Source organism: Acromyrmex echinatior, chromosome 12, assembly GCF_024713525.1.
Source record: "Acromyrmex echinatior isolate Ae372 chromosome 12, ASM2471352v2, whole genome shotgun sequence".
NCBI classification, from domain to species: domain Eukaryota; kingdom Metazoa; phylum Arthropoda; class Insecta; order Hymenoptera; family Formicidae; genus Acromyrmex; species Acromyrmex echinatior.
Genome location: NC_141863.1, coordinates 536860 through 556630, shown reverse-complemented (window position 1 = coordinate 556630; position 19771 = coordinate 536860). Strand labels below are relative to the sequence as shown.

Below are 19771 nucleotides of genomic sequence, written 5' to 3'. Positions count from 1 at the left end.
ACATATCCTCAACATCATTTGAAATAAATTTATTTCGTATTAGAGAGAGTTAATATATTATATATATGTATATATATATATATATATATATATATATACATATATATATATATATATATATATATATTATATGGTATACGTAGGGAAACATGTACTCAACAGTACAATATAAGCGAGAAATACGCTTAGGAACGCTAACCATCCTATGAGCACTATAATATATTTCCATGGTGATCTTTTGTTATTCGATTGCACGAGATCGGTATTATCGTCCATATCTGCTTCTATTTTGGCTGTCACGGCTGGGTCTAGAATGCTAACTAGAAGAATTTGTCCAACTCGACTGCGCAAAATGGATATCGTGATGGTTGAGATCCACATGGGTGGCTCAGTAGTCAATTCTTGCAGATGCCGCAAGATACTGGTGACAATGAGAGTAAACGTTGCAATACCAAGAGAGCTCTCATAAAAGAAAACTAAAATAAGAAAAAGATTGAGATTGTTTTCCTTTTTTTCTCTTTGTTTCTCTTTATTACACGTAATTAAACTGAAAAAAATTATCTAAAAAGCTAGCATATCAGATATTTACGAATTAAATATATAAGTGGGTGAATTCATTTTACAGAAATTGATATATTGAAATATTAGTTGCGCAAGATGTTAAGAATTATAGATTTAAGATGAACGATATTATAAATAACGATTTTTTTAAATTATTGTCTTATCAAATATACTTACGTATTTTGGGAATGTTAAAGCCACTTTTTGGTACTTCCCAATGCACGCCATGTATACATAATAAATGACAAATAAAATTAAGATTAGCAATTACCATTCGCTCGAAAGATTTCGGTTCTAACCACAGTGTCATCAGAGTCATCACCATTAGTACTGTGAACATCATGTATAAAATGCATTTTAGATATTAAAATTAATAGAAAAAAAACAATAAAAATTAATTTACTTGTTGAAAATTAAGTTATTATCTATTAACATGTATATCAAATTTAAATTATCAAAAAATTATTTTTACAAAATTTGACCGCTTTTATATGTGCTTTGGATAATAAGAATAGTTTGACAATGAAGTAATATTAATTAAAATTAAAATAAAATAGAACGAACCTATAGCAGGTGATAAAAATACAATGCGAATTATGCCCGAATGACTCCTCAGAATAAAGTGAAAAGAAATCATTTTGATGGTCGAATCCGAATTGTACTTATATCTATTTTCCCATTTTGTTATATAAATTTTCTCTAAATTCCACTCGGTATGTTTTATTTCTATATTTGACTGTAAAATTATTCAATTAGTAAGTAAAGTGTAAGTATTACTAAAAAAATCAATTGTTTTTGTACATATCGTGCAAAGCATATTATCTAGATACAAAAATTAATTTGCTTTCATGGAAAAAGAATAAAATTATACCAAATTCTGGTTAGAAACAAGCTCGATCTCATCACCAGAATGGGACCACGATCCGAATTGTATAGTACAATTTAAGGTATTGTACGGCCACCACGTATAATCTGTGAAACAACTTGCGGTATATTTTGCTGCCACAAACCATCTAACTGTTCCTTGTTTCGAGACCCAACATTTTGAACGTTCATTATTCAATGAGCTTTCTCCAAATTGTCTAAACGTACAAATAATTTTATAAATTCTATTTAAATCTAATATTACATATTCCGTAATTTAAACGTTAGAAGTTAGGAAATATCAAGATATTTTCTACAATCTTAGATTTATTTTAATTTTCCGATATAATCTTATTCATGCTTGTTGAGATTGTACGATTGTTTTTTTGCCAAATGTCAATAGAAATCTTTTAACTGGTATAATACATTATTTGCTATAGTATTTTAATAATATTTAAAACATAATTATAGGAATGGAATTCTCGGAGTCTGATATTAGAAAATTAATATATTTATATAAGAAAGTGGCAGTAGATATTAATATAATTATTGATAAATTTAAATGATAATCATTTCTGAAATTAATTCATTTATATGAATATTTATAATAGTTCAACATCTTAACATTCAGACCGTAGTGGCGTTTCATATTTAAAGTAATGTATTTTAAATAATGTATTTTAAATAATAATAATAAAAATTTTTGATTAGTAAAAGAATATATATCGCTTACCCATTATGCATCAAAACGTCGGGAATCCAAATTTGATAGCCTATTACAGGTATCCATTTAATGTTATCGTATTGTGCAGGATCCCATGTCAAATGCGAATCATTCCACATCTGTCCAAACAAAAATATTAATATCAAACTTAAACTTGCGTTTAGAAACTTACAATGTAATTATTAAAATGAAAGTGTTTCAATTCATTAAAATGAATGTGCATTCAAAAATTATTCATCAATTAAACATCTGAATAATCGATAGATATATCACTTACTTTTCTTAAATACATTAATACTCATTTCTTAAATACATTTATACGAATGTACTATTTCCACGCAATTATGTAGACTTACCATTGACATCCACGTATGCAACACGAACATTTCACTTTCGTGAGTCTAAAAAATAAAGAGGTAATATTTTTTGCAATAAGAATTAATTATTTATAGATTTAATGTCATTCAACATTATTAAGATCATTTCGAAGATGCGAATAAGCATTAAAAATTTGTTAAATTGCTAGTCAATTTAACTCGTGATATTACTGCGATGGTTTAGTAGAGTTATCATTTTTAGACCAAAAAATCATTTCGGTGCGCGTTTCTGGGACTACATACATAGTATATAAATTCACACAAGAATCATATAAGCATTAAGATCTAGTTAGATCCGTTTAAAGCTTTTACTTCTATAATTTGTAAAAACTAAATTACAATTTTAAATTCGATTTTCTAAATCTTGGTAAATTAAAACTAATTTTTTGTCTATTTAAAATTACAAAAAGATATTAATTCTTCACATTTTTTAATATTGCACACATTTTGACTGATATTATTATTATCATAATTTTAATATTATTATTATTATTATTATTACTTACGTATTCAAAGAATTGTGGCTTCAGATAGAAATTCACACGCGTCATATTATTGTTATGCTGAACCGGTCTTACATTTGGATCATATTCGCATAAGAGATGCCTTTTCAATTGCACCATGGGTGATATGTTTTCAGAGCTACAACTGCTTTCTGCTATCACATCGGTACATGCAATGAGACTAAACAGGAAGACGGGAAAGAAACTGTTCCTACCCATTTTGAATATCTATACGTCTATACGACGAATGGATCTACAATGACTAAATCGCTTAGCAATGGATTATGTGAGAGCAGAACTAATGATAATTATACGCCCAGTGAAACGTAAAACTGCAGACCATGAAGACCGCCCCTTTAGGAAACTCTTATCAACAATAGAAATAATTTCATTTTTATTTAAATAACAAACGACAAATACATTTTTCGGATGGAATATATTATATTAATTGTATTAACTTTTTTTATTATTTTACGTTATTTTGTCTATTTTGAACTAGAAGATGCAGCATATATGTATAATATTTATAATGTTTTCATAATTATAATAATTTTGATAATTATATATAACTACGATTATTACAATTGCGATAATAATATTTGAATTTATGATAAATAAAGAATTTTCGAGCAGATAAGAATAATGAAGATAAAAATGATCTAATTATTCAGAAAATCGAATTAAAAACCAGCTTATTTTTATGTTAATAACTTTTTATTATTAGGTGTTGGAATTAATTCGTAGCGTTTTTTAATGAAAGAATGTTATTTATTTCACATGAGCATTAAAAAATACATTAATGAAAGTACTTCCCATCACTTGTAAAACGCTACGAATTAATTCCAACACCTAATAATTATTTCATTGATTCTTTATTATAGCATTTTTAGCAAATTTTGTATTATTCATTTTAAATAACACAGGCCCACAAAAAAAGTACTCTGTATTAGGGTGGAGACTTAATTATTCTTATGTATTTTGAGTCGCTGAATACGAATCTGACATAAAAATATAATAGGATCATCTAGGACAAATTTTCAATCTAAAGTGAAAAAAAGAGTTAAAAATGAGAAAAAAATGGATCATTTTTTCACTCTAGATTGGAAATTTGTTCTGAATGGTTCTATTTTTATGTCAAATTCGTAAGCAACTTAAAATACATAAGAATAGCTGGGTCTCTACCCCAGCATAGGATATCTTTTTTGTGATAATTTTTCTTTCCAGACTTTTTTAAATTTATTTATAGTTACAAATGCAATTATTAAATTCTATAAATTACATAAATTATTTGTATAAAAAATATGATTAACAAGGTTTAACAGAAGGAAAAAACAAATAGATAACATTTTAATTAAAAATAACACAAACAATTATTTATTTTAATTATTTACAAAAGAGTAAATAGAAAAAATTGTTTAAAAGGATGTTGGATATTATGGAAAATATTTTGATAAGTATCATGAATTAATTCGTAACTCCTGAAAGTACAAGAGTGATTAAGATGATGACATAGGTGAGGATCACACAAAAGAATGACAACCATTCAATAATAGCGGTGAAATGTCTCCAGGATTCTTTCTTCATTTCGGACTTTGGAGTATCCGAGTTGTCTTCAGTCACTATACCTCCATCTGCTATCTTGGATTCCTCGTCGTTCAGGACCAGAAATCGACCAGCCTTGTTGCTCAAAATGAATGTCGTCGTAGAAGATATCCAACTTGGCATCTCCATGCTCATGTTTTGCAGTTTACGTAACAATGCTGTCAGAATTAACGCAAAAGTGGCCAACATCAAGGAGTCGCGGTAGAACAGCACTGTAGGATAAAAGAAATATAACTTGTTATTTGTAACTTAAATTATGATTTTAATTATATGATTCTAATTACATAATTGTTAATCTATATATTTTATCATATTTTAATTTATATATCTACTTTTTCTTCTTTTTTTCTTATATATCTATTTTATTTCTATCGCATTAAATAATATTTACACACAACATTTAATGTATGTATTATTATATTGAAAAAAATTGCTGGTACGAGTAGATTTTATCACACGAAACTTTAAATATCTCTCTCAAATTTAAGATATTTGTTTATCTATAATTACTCTTTGTGGTTTTGATACTCACTTATATAAGGAGAATTAACGCCATTGAATGGCACCATCCAGTACAAATCGAATATGCAGAGTAGGTGACAAATAAAATTTATACTCGCCATCGCTACTCGTTCAACCGATCTTGAATCCAACCAGAGCACCGTTAAGGTGAGGAATATCAAAGCTAGAAAAGACATTCATGATCTAGGTTTACCATGCAAATTTGCTTTTGCAAGCAATTGCTTACCGATAGCTGGCGCAATATAAGCTCTATAATGTATGCTGTAGTGCCGAGTTAGTAAAAATGTGTAATCAATTCTAGGAAAAGTATCGTTCGGACAACATTTATACTTTTTAACGACTTTTTCTGCATTTAAAAGTTTCATGTCCCACTGTGTATTATTTTCATAACCGTTCATGTCAACCTATAAAATAAATGTAGTGAATTATTTTTATTTTTTGTAATATGAGATAATAAGATAATTATATTTACTTCTAGTTAAAATAAAAAATAAGTAAATAAGCAGAATAAAGGCGAAAATTGCGCAAACTTTTAAAATTAAATTAAAACGTAAAAAGGTATTAGGTGTTGGAATTAATTCGTAGCGTTTTACAAGTGATGGGAAGTACTTTCATTAATGTATTTTTTAATGCTCATGTGAAATAAATAACATTCTTTCATTAAAAAACGCTACGAATTAATTCCAACACCTAATAAATAATTTAATAATTTTGAAAAATTTTTACTTAGTAATTTTACAATATTGCATTAATACAAAGCATCATTAAATTAATAATTTTACAATACATAATTTTTCATCAAAAATAAGATTTGAATAAAAGTATATACAGAAAAGATTGATCATTGTAAGTTTATAACAAGTCGAACAATTTACGTACTCCGGTTCCGTCTAGATGGACATCCATTTCTTCTCCTATATGCGACCATGAACCGAGTGTTATAAGACATGTGTGCTGATCATAAGGCCAATAAGTATAATCGGGATCGCATTTTGATACAATTTTTAAAGGTGGCACGCAAATGACAGAACCATTATTAAAGACCAAACATTCCGTATTGAAAATTGTCTCGTAATCGTTACTTGTCATATCGCCACTAAAAGTATACGAAAAATGACCGAAATATTTATAGTCGGATTTATATCACATAACTAAATACTAATATAAAATAATACTAATAAAAATGAGAATTAAAACGTTTATCTTAAAATTAACAATTTATTTTAAAAAATAGAAAAATAATAATAAAAAATTTAAATTAGATTAAATTTTAATTTAAATTAAATATGAATTTCCCTAATTTAAAAGAGATATATAAATTAGATTATTTTTCCATTGTATTGTTTCCTTATCTGATCAGATCTCCTTTGCAATCGTTTTCTTCATTCATCCTACATTCAAAAGTACTTTATATTTTGCTTCAATTTTATTAATATTATATTAACAATGAGTAATAATTATACGAAGCTATTTACGAATTGTAGACATAAATATCAGGCATCCAAAGATAGAAGGGCTGCACGTGAATATAAGTAAGTCCATTATAACTACTCGGTGTCCAAGTTAGAAATGCGTCCGTCCAAAACTGTTAATTAAATAACTTATTAAAATAGAAATATAAAGAAAATATTCTAAACTTACAAATGACATCCAGCTGTGAAGTGTCAGTACACCGCCCTCGGTCTACAAATGAAATTGATTAATTTTTCTTACGTATAGTTATACATTGTTTAATAATTGTCTAATAAAGATAAGAAATTACAAACAATAATTTATGTTTTTTTTTTATAAAACATGTTTTAATCAATTTTTTAATTAAAGCATGTTTTATGTCAAAAAATAAAAACTGTACGACAAGATGCTAAGATATGATAATTTAAATAATAAAAAATTTATACTAAATATATTTACACTAAATATATTTAGTGTAAATATATTTACACTAAATATAATATATTATGCTATCTCGAAATATTATATTTAAAATATGATGCGCCTTTAGCACATTATAAAACTATTTACTTACAATTAAATACTACAATCAATAATGATGCACTTACGAATTCCATCATTTTCGGCATCAGCCTGAGAGTTATATTGGTAACTACTTTATGATGATTTGGACGGACAGTGCTATCATAATCGCAAAAAAGATATTTTTTAAGACGCAATAGAGGGGTTGTATTTTCTAATTTTTTGCATCCTCGTGTTATAATATCTTCTGTTTCCTTCATCCTAAAAGCTAAAAAAATATAGAAATTTACATTAAAATTCAATTAATATATCAAATTTAACATAAATTAAAATATTTTACTATATATTACTTTTATATATATTATTTTTTATTAGTGTTTTTGAAATGTTTTTACAATAATATAAAGATTATTGTTAAATGATAGGTAACATAGAATTAACTGCCTATGCAGCAGTCAGCACAGAATTTGCAGCAATATCGCTGTAAAATCTCTGCAATATTGCATCATACGATGTTGCAATATTGCAGCAACTTTTGTACTTTATGCTGTAGGGATGCTAAATTACTGAATGTATTATTACGTAAAAATATAGGTAATAATAATAGTTTAATAAAGATTATTTAATAAAGATTATTTAACGTACCAAATTGACCATGCCAAAGGATTACGAAAAATCCAAACACTTGTAGTATTCTCATCCTGCTCGAAACGAGCCAACGGCTCTGATATAACTAATTCTCTTCGTTGTAGTAGCGTAACAATTAGACGCCTCATGAAATTCGAAACTACTGATATATTGGACGCCCCCAAAGGTATAATCAACTCTGTTTGAAATACTTCTTTTACATGTAAATGAAGCTTATGGTTATGAACGAAATTAAAAGTAATGAATGATTTAACTGAAAATTATGTTACAGTAGTTACTTAAATGTAATGAACATGTATATTAAATTTCATGTACACAAATATATATACTTTTCAATTATAAATATATTAAGTTTAATGTAATGTCATGAAATTAAGTTTAAATTGTGTAACTTAAAAGTAGGAGAAAGGAGGGTGGGGTAAGATGACGACCTTTAGGTTTGTCGATTTTTCCTAATTTCTGTGATGAGGTAAAGAAACTGATTTATTTTTTTCAAATTCACTATAGTCTTAGTTATCATTGTCATTTGTAAAAATTGTAAAGTTGTTAAATAAATTACAATTTTTTTAAATTTAATTTTTTTAAAGACATATCAATTTCATTATCTGGCCCCCATATATGTGAATAAGATGACTTAGTGAATAAGATGACAAAAAGTTACAATTTAAGTTAAAAATATACTTTTTATGAATAAAAAAAGATTTATTATGATATGTTTTATATTATTGTATTTTAATATATTATAAGAAGTTTTAGAGAAAAATATAAACAAAATAAGACCTTCATATAATTTATGAAAATAAAATTATTGAAACGTTAACATTAACATAATTGTACAATATTTATGTATTATATGTACTGTAGTAATTACGTAAGGAATTTATTAGTAAAATATACCTACTTACTACTGTGCGTAGTCAAAAATAAAATAAGATTTAAATAAAATTATTAAACATTAGAACTAAACTTGGATATCACAATTATATCACATGAAATCTAATATCTTAATATCACACAGAAAAATGTTTATAATTAGCCTCATTTTTAACCAAGTAGGTATTTTATATGAGACAAACGAGAAAGTTATATTATAAAATATAAATATTAATTTTTGATTGTGATATTATGAAGCCCAGCAAACGAGAATGGATTAAAATGAATTAAAATTTTTTTAATGTGTACTTACTTATTTTTTTTATTTTAAATCCATAAAAATGGATTGAAATGGATTGAATCCGAGCTGATGCTAGTTTAATATTCGAAAAAAAACATTCATATTTAAGAGTTATAAATTTTATTCCTAAGACATTTGTAATTAATTATACCTAAAATTAACTACTTCAAATTGGTATTAAAAAACACACCTTAGTGGGATTCTCTGAATTATGAATCTTCTACGTTACCCGCTACATCACTTCTTCAATTGTTAAATGTGTTATTCATTCTCTACTTTAATTACAATCAGATAAACTAGTAACAAAATTATATAGATATAATAAAAATATCATATAACAGATATAATAAAGTATAAACAATTTACATCACTATGATACAACATTGGGTAAGTGTCGGATAATCTAATCTGGCTTAGTCGATGTCGCACGCCGTAGACTAATATTCGGATTGTGTTCGAAAGCTTGGTTTGGGAGTGTTCACATTGATCATTCATTTTACTTCAAAGAAAAACAAAAGAACATAGCTCAATTAATTTTACATTACAATTTTTTTTAACTTGGATTAAAGCGAAAAATTTCCTACTTATAATTTTGAATAATTTAAGTAGCATCTATAGTCATTTTTAAATAAAAATTTTTTTTATTCAATTAGATTGAAAAACTATAAGCATTTCATATTTAGAATATTGAATTGAGCAGTATTTATGTTGCACAGAAATTGCTGATATTATTTTTTAATTTAACTGAATTAAAAAAACTTTACTTCCTATTCACAATTCTAAATTGAATAGTATTCACGATGCACAGAAAATGCTAATATTATTTTTAGATTGAAAAGCATAGAGATATGCTCTATGCAATTCTTAAATGAATAAAAATATATTCAGGATTGAAAAGGCATTTGCTTTATGCAATTCTTATAAATGAATAAAAATGCATTCAGGATTAAAAAGGATTCATTTTAACATTCATGAATCCGTATTTCTAAAAATCTGAATCGATTTTAATCCATTTCAATCTATTCTCGTTTACTGGGAGATATTATGAAAAATTATGTAACATACAGGAACAATGTGTAAATATTATATAATATAATTCTTCTCTTCTTCATAGTAATGTCTATATTAGTCATTGATTGTATTGTGGGAAGAAAGTTTGAATCATGAGTATCAAATTATTTATTATTTGAGTTGCGAAAACGTCACGCGTGGTCACATACATAACCTACAATCTGCCTCTATGAGAGTGTCATCTTACCCACACGACATTCGTTATCTTTTAGCCACAGTTACCGTATATTTTTATTTAATTAATAAAACCGTTGTAATGTAAAAAATACAAAAATATTATTAGGTGTTGGAATTAATTCGTAGCGTTTTACAAGTGATGAGAAGTACTTTCATTAATGTATTTTTTAATGCTCATGTGAAATAAATAACATTCTTTCATTAAAAACGCTACGAATTAATTCCAACACCTAATAATATGTTATTGTATTTGCTTTTAATTATATTAATATTGCAATTTTATTTAAAAAATGAAAGTATTTACTATAATTATATCATTTCTTATATACAAATGCAAACAAGTGAATTCAAAACACATTTCTTAATATATTATCTATTTTTATAGTCGGATTGAATTCAAACTATAAGAGATTGTGTATTATTACCTAAAGCCTTTAATGAATGAAACATCTGCTTTTCATCTATTATTATTTTTAAAAAATTAACAATCCGTTATCTTACTCTCTTCGTCATCTTACCCCTCTTTGCCCTATATTAAATTTTTAACGGTGAATACTTGAGAGTTATAATACATGATTAATTAAATAAAGACAACCTTGTATGCGTAATCAATAATAATGTAATTAATAATAATGTTAATTAATTTCTGATCAAAGTTCTTACAGGTCTTACGAAAATAAGTTACGAGACATATGACGATAATTATTTTTAGTTAACTGTAACGTGAAAATCTTCATCCTGTTCGTCACGAAGTACGCCTTGTATACTCGCGACAAGTATAGTGTGTGCGCAGATATAGTTGCGTTCAAGATATAAGGTGCGCACTTTCTATAATTGCGCCCAATGTACAAGCTTCTCTGAGTTTATGTGCTCAGAGCGTGAGCCGCTTGAACTCCCGTCAAATATACCGCACTTGCGCTTTAACTAATCATTAACAATTAATTACAGATTAAATGAAGATGCAACTTCTTTAAATAAAAACCTCTAATCGGAACATTCCTCTAAACATCATCATTTATACATAAGGAGATAAAAGTTGCTGAAATTGAATAAGATTATAATAGATCATCGTAAATACAAACAATTATTAAACAATGTTTAATAATTGTTTAATAATTTTATTTTATAATTTATTGTAATTTAATAAGGCGATGTACTTGAAGTATATGCGATACTAACAAGCGTCAGTCGCTATTGTAATAAATATAACTAAATCAAACAATAGAAATTGCTGCTAGCAAGCCAACACGCGACAATCGGCCAAGCTATATGCGAAATTCCATAATTAAAAGCGCACATGAACACATAGAAGCTACAGACAGCGTTCTAGTGCAGCACGAACGAATCTAATCGTGTATGCGTAAAGAGGGAACGCGGAAATCTCGCTATTGTAATATTGTTCGGCGTTATTTTCGAAAAAGTTCAGTATCGTTCAAAAATTGTTAAGTGACCGAATATTTTAAAATAGTGCTCGTTACATAAATTATAGTATGTACATGTAGTGATGACATCCCTTTACCTCTTTCTTTTCTTCTTCTTCTCAACTTTTTACATTCCTGGACACAGGCCTCTTCCATTTTTCTCCATGTCTCCCTTTCCCGTGCGACCCGCATCCAATTTGACCCCGCGTGCCTTCTAATGTCATCGTGCCATCGCGACTGCGGCCAGCCCACGCTCCTCGTCAACGCCCTCGGTCTCCAACATAATAGACGTTTATTCCATCTCTCATCCTTACACATGGTCCGCCCATCTCCACTTCATCGTCGCTACTTGTCCAACGACGTCGGCGACACCTATCTTCGATCTTATGATATTATTTCTCACTTTGTCTCTAAGACTGATTCCCAGCACTGATCTTTCCATTGTTCTTTGATATACCTTGAGCGAATTTGCCCTGTGTTGGGTCAGCGTCATAGTTTCAAGGCGGTATATTGTCAAGTATATGTCTCATATACTTTTCGTTTAAGGTTTATGGGGATTTTGGGATCTCTGATGATATATCTCAGCTTGTCAAATGCTGCTATCTCGCAATCTCCACTGGTTTTACTTGCCCAGTTTAATGGTGTGGCCCAAGTACACATATTCTTCTACATTTTGAATGGTTACTTTATCAATAGTCATTTTGTATTATTTGTGGACATAATCTTGATTTTTTTATAGATTCATATTTAGGCCCTATCTGGACAATTTAGCTCTTGCAACATCCCTTCTAGCTCTGCAAACATCGCTACTAAAGAGTACAATGTCGTCCGCAAAGCGTAGCTGGCTCAGATATGTTTCATTAACCGCAACTTTTCTTTCCTAAGGCAGTCTTTGAAAATGTATTCTAATGCCAGAGTGAACAATTTTGGGGAAATCGTGTCACTCTGTCTAACTTTTCTCTTCACCTGAATTTTTTCGATGCACATGTCATCGTTGATTTTGACTTCGAGGGTGGCTTGCCTATAGATGTATTTTATAAGGTTCGAGTATCTTGAGTCAATTCTCGCCAGATCCATTGTCTCCAAGGCCGCCCAAATCCATTGAGTCGATCGCCTTCTGATAGTTCACGAAATGCCATATTAAGAGAGATATTATATTGCATTTCTCCACCAACGTATAGCTTGGAGGTGATCGATAGTACTATAACCTTTCCTAAATCCGGTCTGTTCAACTGGTTGGAAGAAGTCCAGTTTGTTGGTGAGACGGTTCGTAACATCTTTATCAGCATTTTATAAAGGATGTTAAGTAAACTGATCGGCCTGTAATTTGCAATGTTAGCTGGGTCTCTTTTCTTAAATAAAGGAATGATCTCGGCGTTTTGCCAAGTTTCTGGGATATTTTCTTCCTCCAAATATTTATTGAACAGAGCACGACTTCCAGTCCAGTTCCTCCTGCTTTCAACATTTGCTCTCGGTACTTCCGGAATCTCCTCTGAACCCACATTTCTGATTTCGTGTTTCCTGTTAAGGTGTAACAGTTTAGGAATTGATTCTTTGTATAATTCTTTGTAGAAATCGCGGACAATGGTCACCACATCGTTTTTCTCATGCACAATCTCACCATCGATGTTTTTCATGCAGTTGATTCTCGCTTTTTCCCTGACTAGTTTTCATCTGAGGGATTTAAGATTCATATTGTCCTCGATTACTCACTCTATTACGTCCCTTCGGATTGTCTTCCTTATTTTTTTGTTGAGCTGCATATATCTCATAGAGTATCTATTGGTGTTCTTTCTTTTTTCAATAAATCTCTGTAGCTGATGTGATTTTAGAGCTGTCTTTGTTTTCAAGTGTGCATGTTTGCTTTACTGCAGATTTGATGCTGTTGGTGATCTTTAAGTTTAGTGCATTTAGTTCCAAATGGCCGAGCTCGCATATCGGACCCAATTTCCCCTCCAGATGGCTCTGGTATTTCTGCTCTTTGATTTTCTCCCTACATGGTTATAGATATCTCAACATCAACTTTTTTTTTTCAAGTCTTGTATCAATTTGAAAACACGCTCTTACCAGCCGATGATCGCTACCGATGTCAGAGCGATTTAAGACGAAGACGTCGGTATATATATTTTTATTTGAACTGAGTATGTAATTTATTTCATTTTTTACTTACATCTGGGCTTCTCCAGGTCCATTTTTTCTGTGGCTTTTTCTGAAAAAAAGTATTCATGCAATACATCTCTCTCTACCAAGAAAGTCCATAAACATTTTGCCTCTGTTGCCCAAGCCAAACACTTCGATCTTGTTTGTGTCGATCATTGTTTGTTCTCCGATCTTAACATTAAAATCGCTCATTATTATCTACTATCATAGTGAAGTGTGCTTTTTCAGATGATCTCGCCTCTATGAGATCTTCATAAAACCGCTCTATGTCCTCATTTTGGGAAGTGCTGGTGGAATATGTTTGGATGACTTGCAAGTTGTATTTTTGGTTCAGTTTCAGCAACACATAGACGACGATCAGACACCACCCTCAATTTGGTGATTAAGTATTTTATTTCTTTATAGATCAAGAGTGTCACTCCGCCCAAATGCGACGAATTGTAATATAAAAATAAAAGTCATTAAATGTTAATATCTAGTTTTAATCTCTCATGCATTTCTTTTCCTTTCATTATAAGACTAGAATGTGATTAAGTATAGTACTTAGCAATAAAAGCTGCTTCTAGCCTTATAGTTGTATGGAACGCATTTACTCTGACAGAGTTCCGAAAGAATTAAGAAGTTCGCATTAATTTAAAGATAAAATTTCTATTAATTAATTATCAATCAAGGTAATTTCATGTCTATTAAAATTACGTTTGGAGCATGTTATATATCAAAATAAGATTTATTATATTCCAAATAAAGTTTATTGTGTATCAATACAAGGCTTGCTGCTGCCGTTACAATGCATTACAAGTGCACGAATTTTAGATGCCATTACCGCCGCGTTCCTCCATCAGTTAAGGGAGACCGGGCTAATAGACTCATTTATCAGTTTCGAATTTTTATAGACAAAATTAAGAGAAATTATCGAAAAAATGAATTCTACACCAGTTACATATATTTGACTAATAATATTTTAATAATAAGGGGAAACTGATAACTAATATGAAAAAAATGCATTTTTCTAATGCATTCCATCTGATTCAACTAGCCCCGGAACCGGGAATTCGAAATTATTAAAATAAAGATTAATATATTTAAGCTACATCTTTGGCTATATATTAATAAAACTTTTATAAAAATATATTTTAAACACAAACATTCACTTCGCAAGGCAAATACTTACAAGGCACAATACTTCTTTTTGCAAAATTTGTTCATTTCGTGCAAAAACACGTCGAATAAGCCTAGTTTTTGAGATTAGACATGAGGGAGCTAAACTTATGACATTTACCACGAGGAAAACTTCCTTAAAGGAAGAAAATTTTGAGTAAGTATTATAAGAATCGTCACTAAATGAGTAATACAGTTCCATGCTGTGGTTAGTCTATTATCCCTATCCATTTATTTTTTAAAAACATTAACAATATACGATAACAGAAACATTTGGCTCATTTGTCTACCCGGTTTGTATCTTAAGTTATAATCGTAGTTGCTCATAAAAAGTATCCATCTCACCAGGCGTGGAGAGGTCATGATTGTCTTTTCTCCTAACAATCCTAGCAAAGATTTACGATTCATTTCGATGATGAACGGCCTATAGATAATTATGAAATTTCTTATAACAATGGCTAATGCTTCCTTATCTAACTGTAAATAATTCCGCTAATTTCTACCGAAAGAGTCTTGGAGCAGTATACTATAGATATACCACCTCGTGGCTCAGAACTGCATCTATTCCCCAAGGTGATGCATCGTATGACAATATTAATTTCTTATTGCTATCGTAGTGTGTTAGAAGTGCATCGGATGTAAGCAGCTCTTTAGTGGCATTAAATGTTTTGTCATGCATCTTGTCCCAGTGCCATGGTGTATCCTTGTCCAAAATGAAGTGATTCGGCTACCGTAGCTTTGCTTTTCAGGAAGAAATGATAAAAATTTATTAAGCCTAAAAATGACTGGAGTTCTTGCTTTAACGTTGGCTTCGGGGCCTTCCTGTTGGATATCTCTCACTTTCTTCCTAATGAATTGTATTTCTTAATTGTTGATGTGATATTCTAAAAAATCTATTGATTTAACTCCGATAACACATTTATCTGGTTTTAATTTGAGCCTATGGTTTCTAAACCTTATTAAAACTTCTCGAACTCGATTGTAGAGTTTTTACTCTAAAGGCGCACCAATCAATATGTCATATAATAGGGAAGTAATCCTGGAATTGAAGTTAGGATGTGTCGACTAATTTTTGGAATACTTGTGGTGCTGCACTTATTCCGAATTACTTTGAAGTGGTGCTGTACTTATTTCGTTTACTTTGAAGATTCTCTTATGAGTCATCATTGCATGAGCCTCTGCCGTTTCTTTGTATTAGTAGTTGCAAACATGCTTGTGCCATATCTAGTTTAGCAAAAATTTGTAATCCGTTAAGGGGATGCTGGAGCGAAGGCCGAACTTGATCAAGGTCGATATTACAGGTTTTCATTTCCAATGTATAATCTGCTTACGCCCTCTGAAGTTAATATGATCATGCAGGAAATTCGATCGATTAATTATCGATATTTTTATTCCGTTTCCTACATTACCATCTTAACAGGGACGTGTATTAGGATCGGTCCCACAATGTAAGATTTATTTTGGAAAATTTTCCAATTTTAGAATTGAAAAAAAAATAAACATAATTGAAGTTAATCTTATATTTGTAGAATCGGACCTTAGAAATTTAGTTGCATTATATACATATTTAGTTGTATTATATACACATGCAATGTAGGCCGTGTTCTAATATATATCATCAGTACTAAAAGTCTGTAATATATATAAAATACAGATTTTTAATTAAATTAGATATATCGATACGAAACCGTAATAGCACTTTTTTCTTACATCCAATGCCATTTTAGGTTACGATAATATATTATCATAAATGAATATCATAATATATATATATATAGATATTCATGCAGATATTCTCTATGTCCATTTTTGCAATATTAAAATTTTATATTATAATATGTATAATGATATATAAAATGTAATTCTAATGTTGTATATAAAAAGACATTCATGAATACGAATTACAATTACATTTTATGTGTATTATAATATATGTGTATATACACAATAACACAAAAAATATTATTGACATATTAGTGAAGACATAAACATGTTAATGAATTAATGATATATGCAATATTAAAATTATATTTTGTACATTATTGTGTATATGTACATTATAATACATATAAAATATAATTATAATTTATATTCACTAATAATGTTTTGTTATATGTTACAACAATGTTAGAATTATCATAGTATAATGTACATACAATTTTCTATATTAGATATATAGTCGACATATTAGTAATGTATAAGTACTATAAGTATCTATCTCTTTTTATTAGACAGAGTAAAAAGAGTTACATTATGTATGTGCAATGTCGTATTCATTTATATATATATATATATATATATATATATATATATATGAAACACGTGTCCATATATTGACAGTAATATATGTTACATCTTGACTAAACTCTAAATGATAGGAAAAATCATAGGAAAAAGTGATACTACAACTGTATTTCGATATTCACTGCGAGTACTGAAAATACGTAACTATAGATTTTCAGTATTGACAGTGTACATTGACACATGGGCCTATATAATAGCATTTTTCCTGTCGTACAATGTCATTTTAGGTCAGGATGTGATATGTATTAGCTATATATAGATATATTACACATATAATATACATAGCTATACCATTTTTTGCTATGTTTAATAAAAATATGTAGAAGTTAATCATGTTAAAATATTAGTGATGTACTTAAATATAATACACACATAGGCAATATTGTACAATATTGCATATATGTACTATAATGTGTGAATATACATACGTTGCAGATAGAAATTATCAATGCTAAGCTGTTTATGCATTCTCTGTGTTTAAATGTGAAATATTAAAATTGTATACATATATAAAATATATATATATAATGCATGTATATATATATATATATATATATATATATATATATATTATATATATACATACACACACATAAAATGAGGATTTATCAGAGGATTCGTAATTTGATTATTTTTTTTAAGATGTTACGTCTGATGTTCGTTGTATATTCTGATATTGAAATATAAAAGTATATATCACTAATATTTGATCCTAAAAAAATATATCTCTTTTTATTAAACGTAGAAAAAAGAAGACATCAGTACATCTTTTTGTTATACGTAACAAAAAGAGATGAAGTAGCTACACACATATGTGAATATGAATTAGAAATATATTTTATAATGTGTGTACACATCATAATGCACATAAAATATAATTCTAATATTCACTAATAGACTGTGTCTATATTATATCTGCATGAAAAGCTAAGTATGAGTAACTTCTATCTCTTTTTATTATGGGCCTTCTACAATAACACATTAGTTACAAATCAGAAGTCAGAAGCTAAAAATTGATCAATCACAGCCAATTTTTAGCGTTTGACTTCTTATTTATGGCTGATTTATGGCTTATAATTGTAAAAGGCCCATTAAACATAATAAAAGAGATGGAATAGTTACATATGTATGTGCAATGTATTTACGTACTGACATGTTACATCCTAAGTTAAAATGACATTGGGAATAAAGGAAAAAGTGCTATTACATTACACGTGTATACATGTATTTCAAATACATGGTTGCATCCGAAAATATATCTAAGTCACAGTCAGAGTGTTCATTTAGTAAAAATATACTTATTGTAACTTGCTGTTAGTCAACGTACATTGACCTGTAAGTGTATATATTTGCTAAAACACTTTGAATATGATATACTTACATACATTTCATAAACGTACAGCATCGTACAAAAATTATGCATGTGACTATTGACTGTGTAATGTATGTTGTATATATATATATATACATATATATATATATATATATACACATACATATATGTATAACATATATATTATATAGGGTGTCCAAAAAGACTCCGGATTTAGGAGCTGAATATAAAGATGACTATCGTAAAGGAATGTGAACGTGTATCGGCATGCATAGTACGCCAAAATATAATGCGTTGCCCTATGATTCACGTTCTACGATTCAATTACGACAATCCTTGTGCTAAGGCTATTACATAACGTTTTTAGAAAAAACGTTTCAGACAAAAGTTGTAAGGTTTCAAAGAAACTATTTACTGATATTCAGTTTTTTTTCTTCATTAGTTTCTTTGTTTCGGTTATGTCAAGCAATTAGCTTTTGATTCCATCATGACAATGCATCTATTTGCATTTCTTTAATTGCAGACGCAAAATTCTATAAATTGATTCCGTAATTGTATTTCACCAAATTTAATAATCGAAATGCTTCTGCCAATAAATTAAAAATAGTCAGTACATATTATATATAAACGCCTTTGACATTTATTTGTAACTAGCCAAAGCACGATTTACGGCTGTGGCATTTTGTTATAACTAGCCAGCTCACAATTAATGCCTCTGGCAGTAAATTAAAAATAGTCAGCCCACGATGAACGCCTCTGACATTTGTCTATAACTAGCCAAAATATGATTTATGGCTGTGACATTTTATTATAGCTAGCCAGCTCACGATTAACGCCTCTGGCAGTAAATTAAAAATAGTCAGCCCACGATGAACGCCTCTGACATTTGTCTATAACTAGCCAAAATATGATTTATGGCTGTGACATTTTATTATAGCTAGCCAGCTCACGATTAACGCCTCTGGCAGTAAATTAAAAATAGTCAGCCCACGATGAACGCCTCTGACATTTGTCTATAACTAGCCAAAATATGATTTATGGCTGTGACATTTTATTATAGCTAGCCAGCTCACGATTAACGCCTCTGGCAGTAAATTAAAAATAGTCAGCCCACGATGAACGCCTCTGACATTGGATCATAATTAGGCAAAGCGCAATTTATTGTTATAACAATAAATTTAATCATATCACTTGTATG

At 29.1% G+C, this 19771-nt stretch overlaps 2 protein-coding genes across 2 annotated transcripts; both read right to left on the bottom strand.

The window, feature by feature from the left end:
• Positions 1–123: 123 nt before the first annotated feature.
• nAChRb2 (nicotinic acetylcholine receptor beta2 subunit) lies at positions 124–4257 on the bottom strand. The gene is made up of 7 exons (XM_087411879.1): positions 3033–4257; positions 2506–2550; positions 2159–2268; positions 1433–1643; positions 1126–1297; positions 739–891; positions 124–476 (listed from the first exon to the last, which is right to left on the bottom strand). The coding sequence occupies exons 1-7, from the start codon at positions 3246–3248 to the stop codon at positions 127–129; spliced, it is 1257 nt and encodes a 418-aa protein (XP_087268005.1). The 5' UTR covers positions 3249–4257; the 3' UTR covers positions 124–126.
• A 117-nt stretch (positions 4258–4374) lies between these two features.
• On the bottom strand, positions 4375–11978 carry LOC105153078 (acetylcholine receptor subunit alpha-like 2). Its single transcript, XM_011067709.2, has 9 exons — positions 11717–11978; positions 7773–7953; positions 7214–7395; positions 6795–6836; positions 6629–6738; positions 6033–6249; positions 5380–5557; positions 5164–5316; positions 4375–4843 (listed from the first exon to the last, which is right to left on the bottom strand). The coding sequence occupies exons 2-9, from the start codon at positions 7825–7827 to the stop codon at positions 4494–4496; spliced, it is 1287 nt and encodes a 428-aa protein (XP_011066011.2). The 5' UTR covers positions 7828–7953; positions 11717–11978; the 3' UTR covers positions 4375–4493.
• Positions 11979–19771: the final 7793 nt, after the last annotated feature.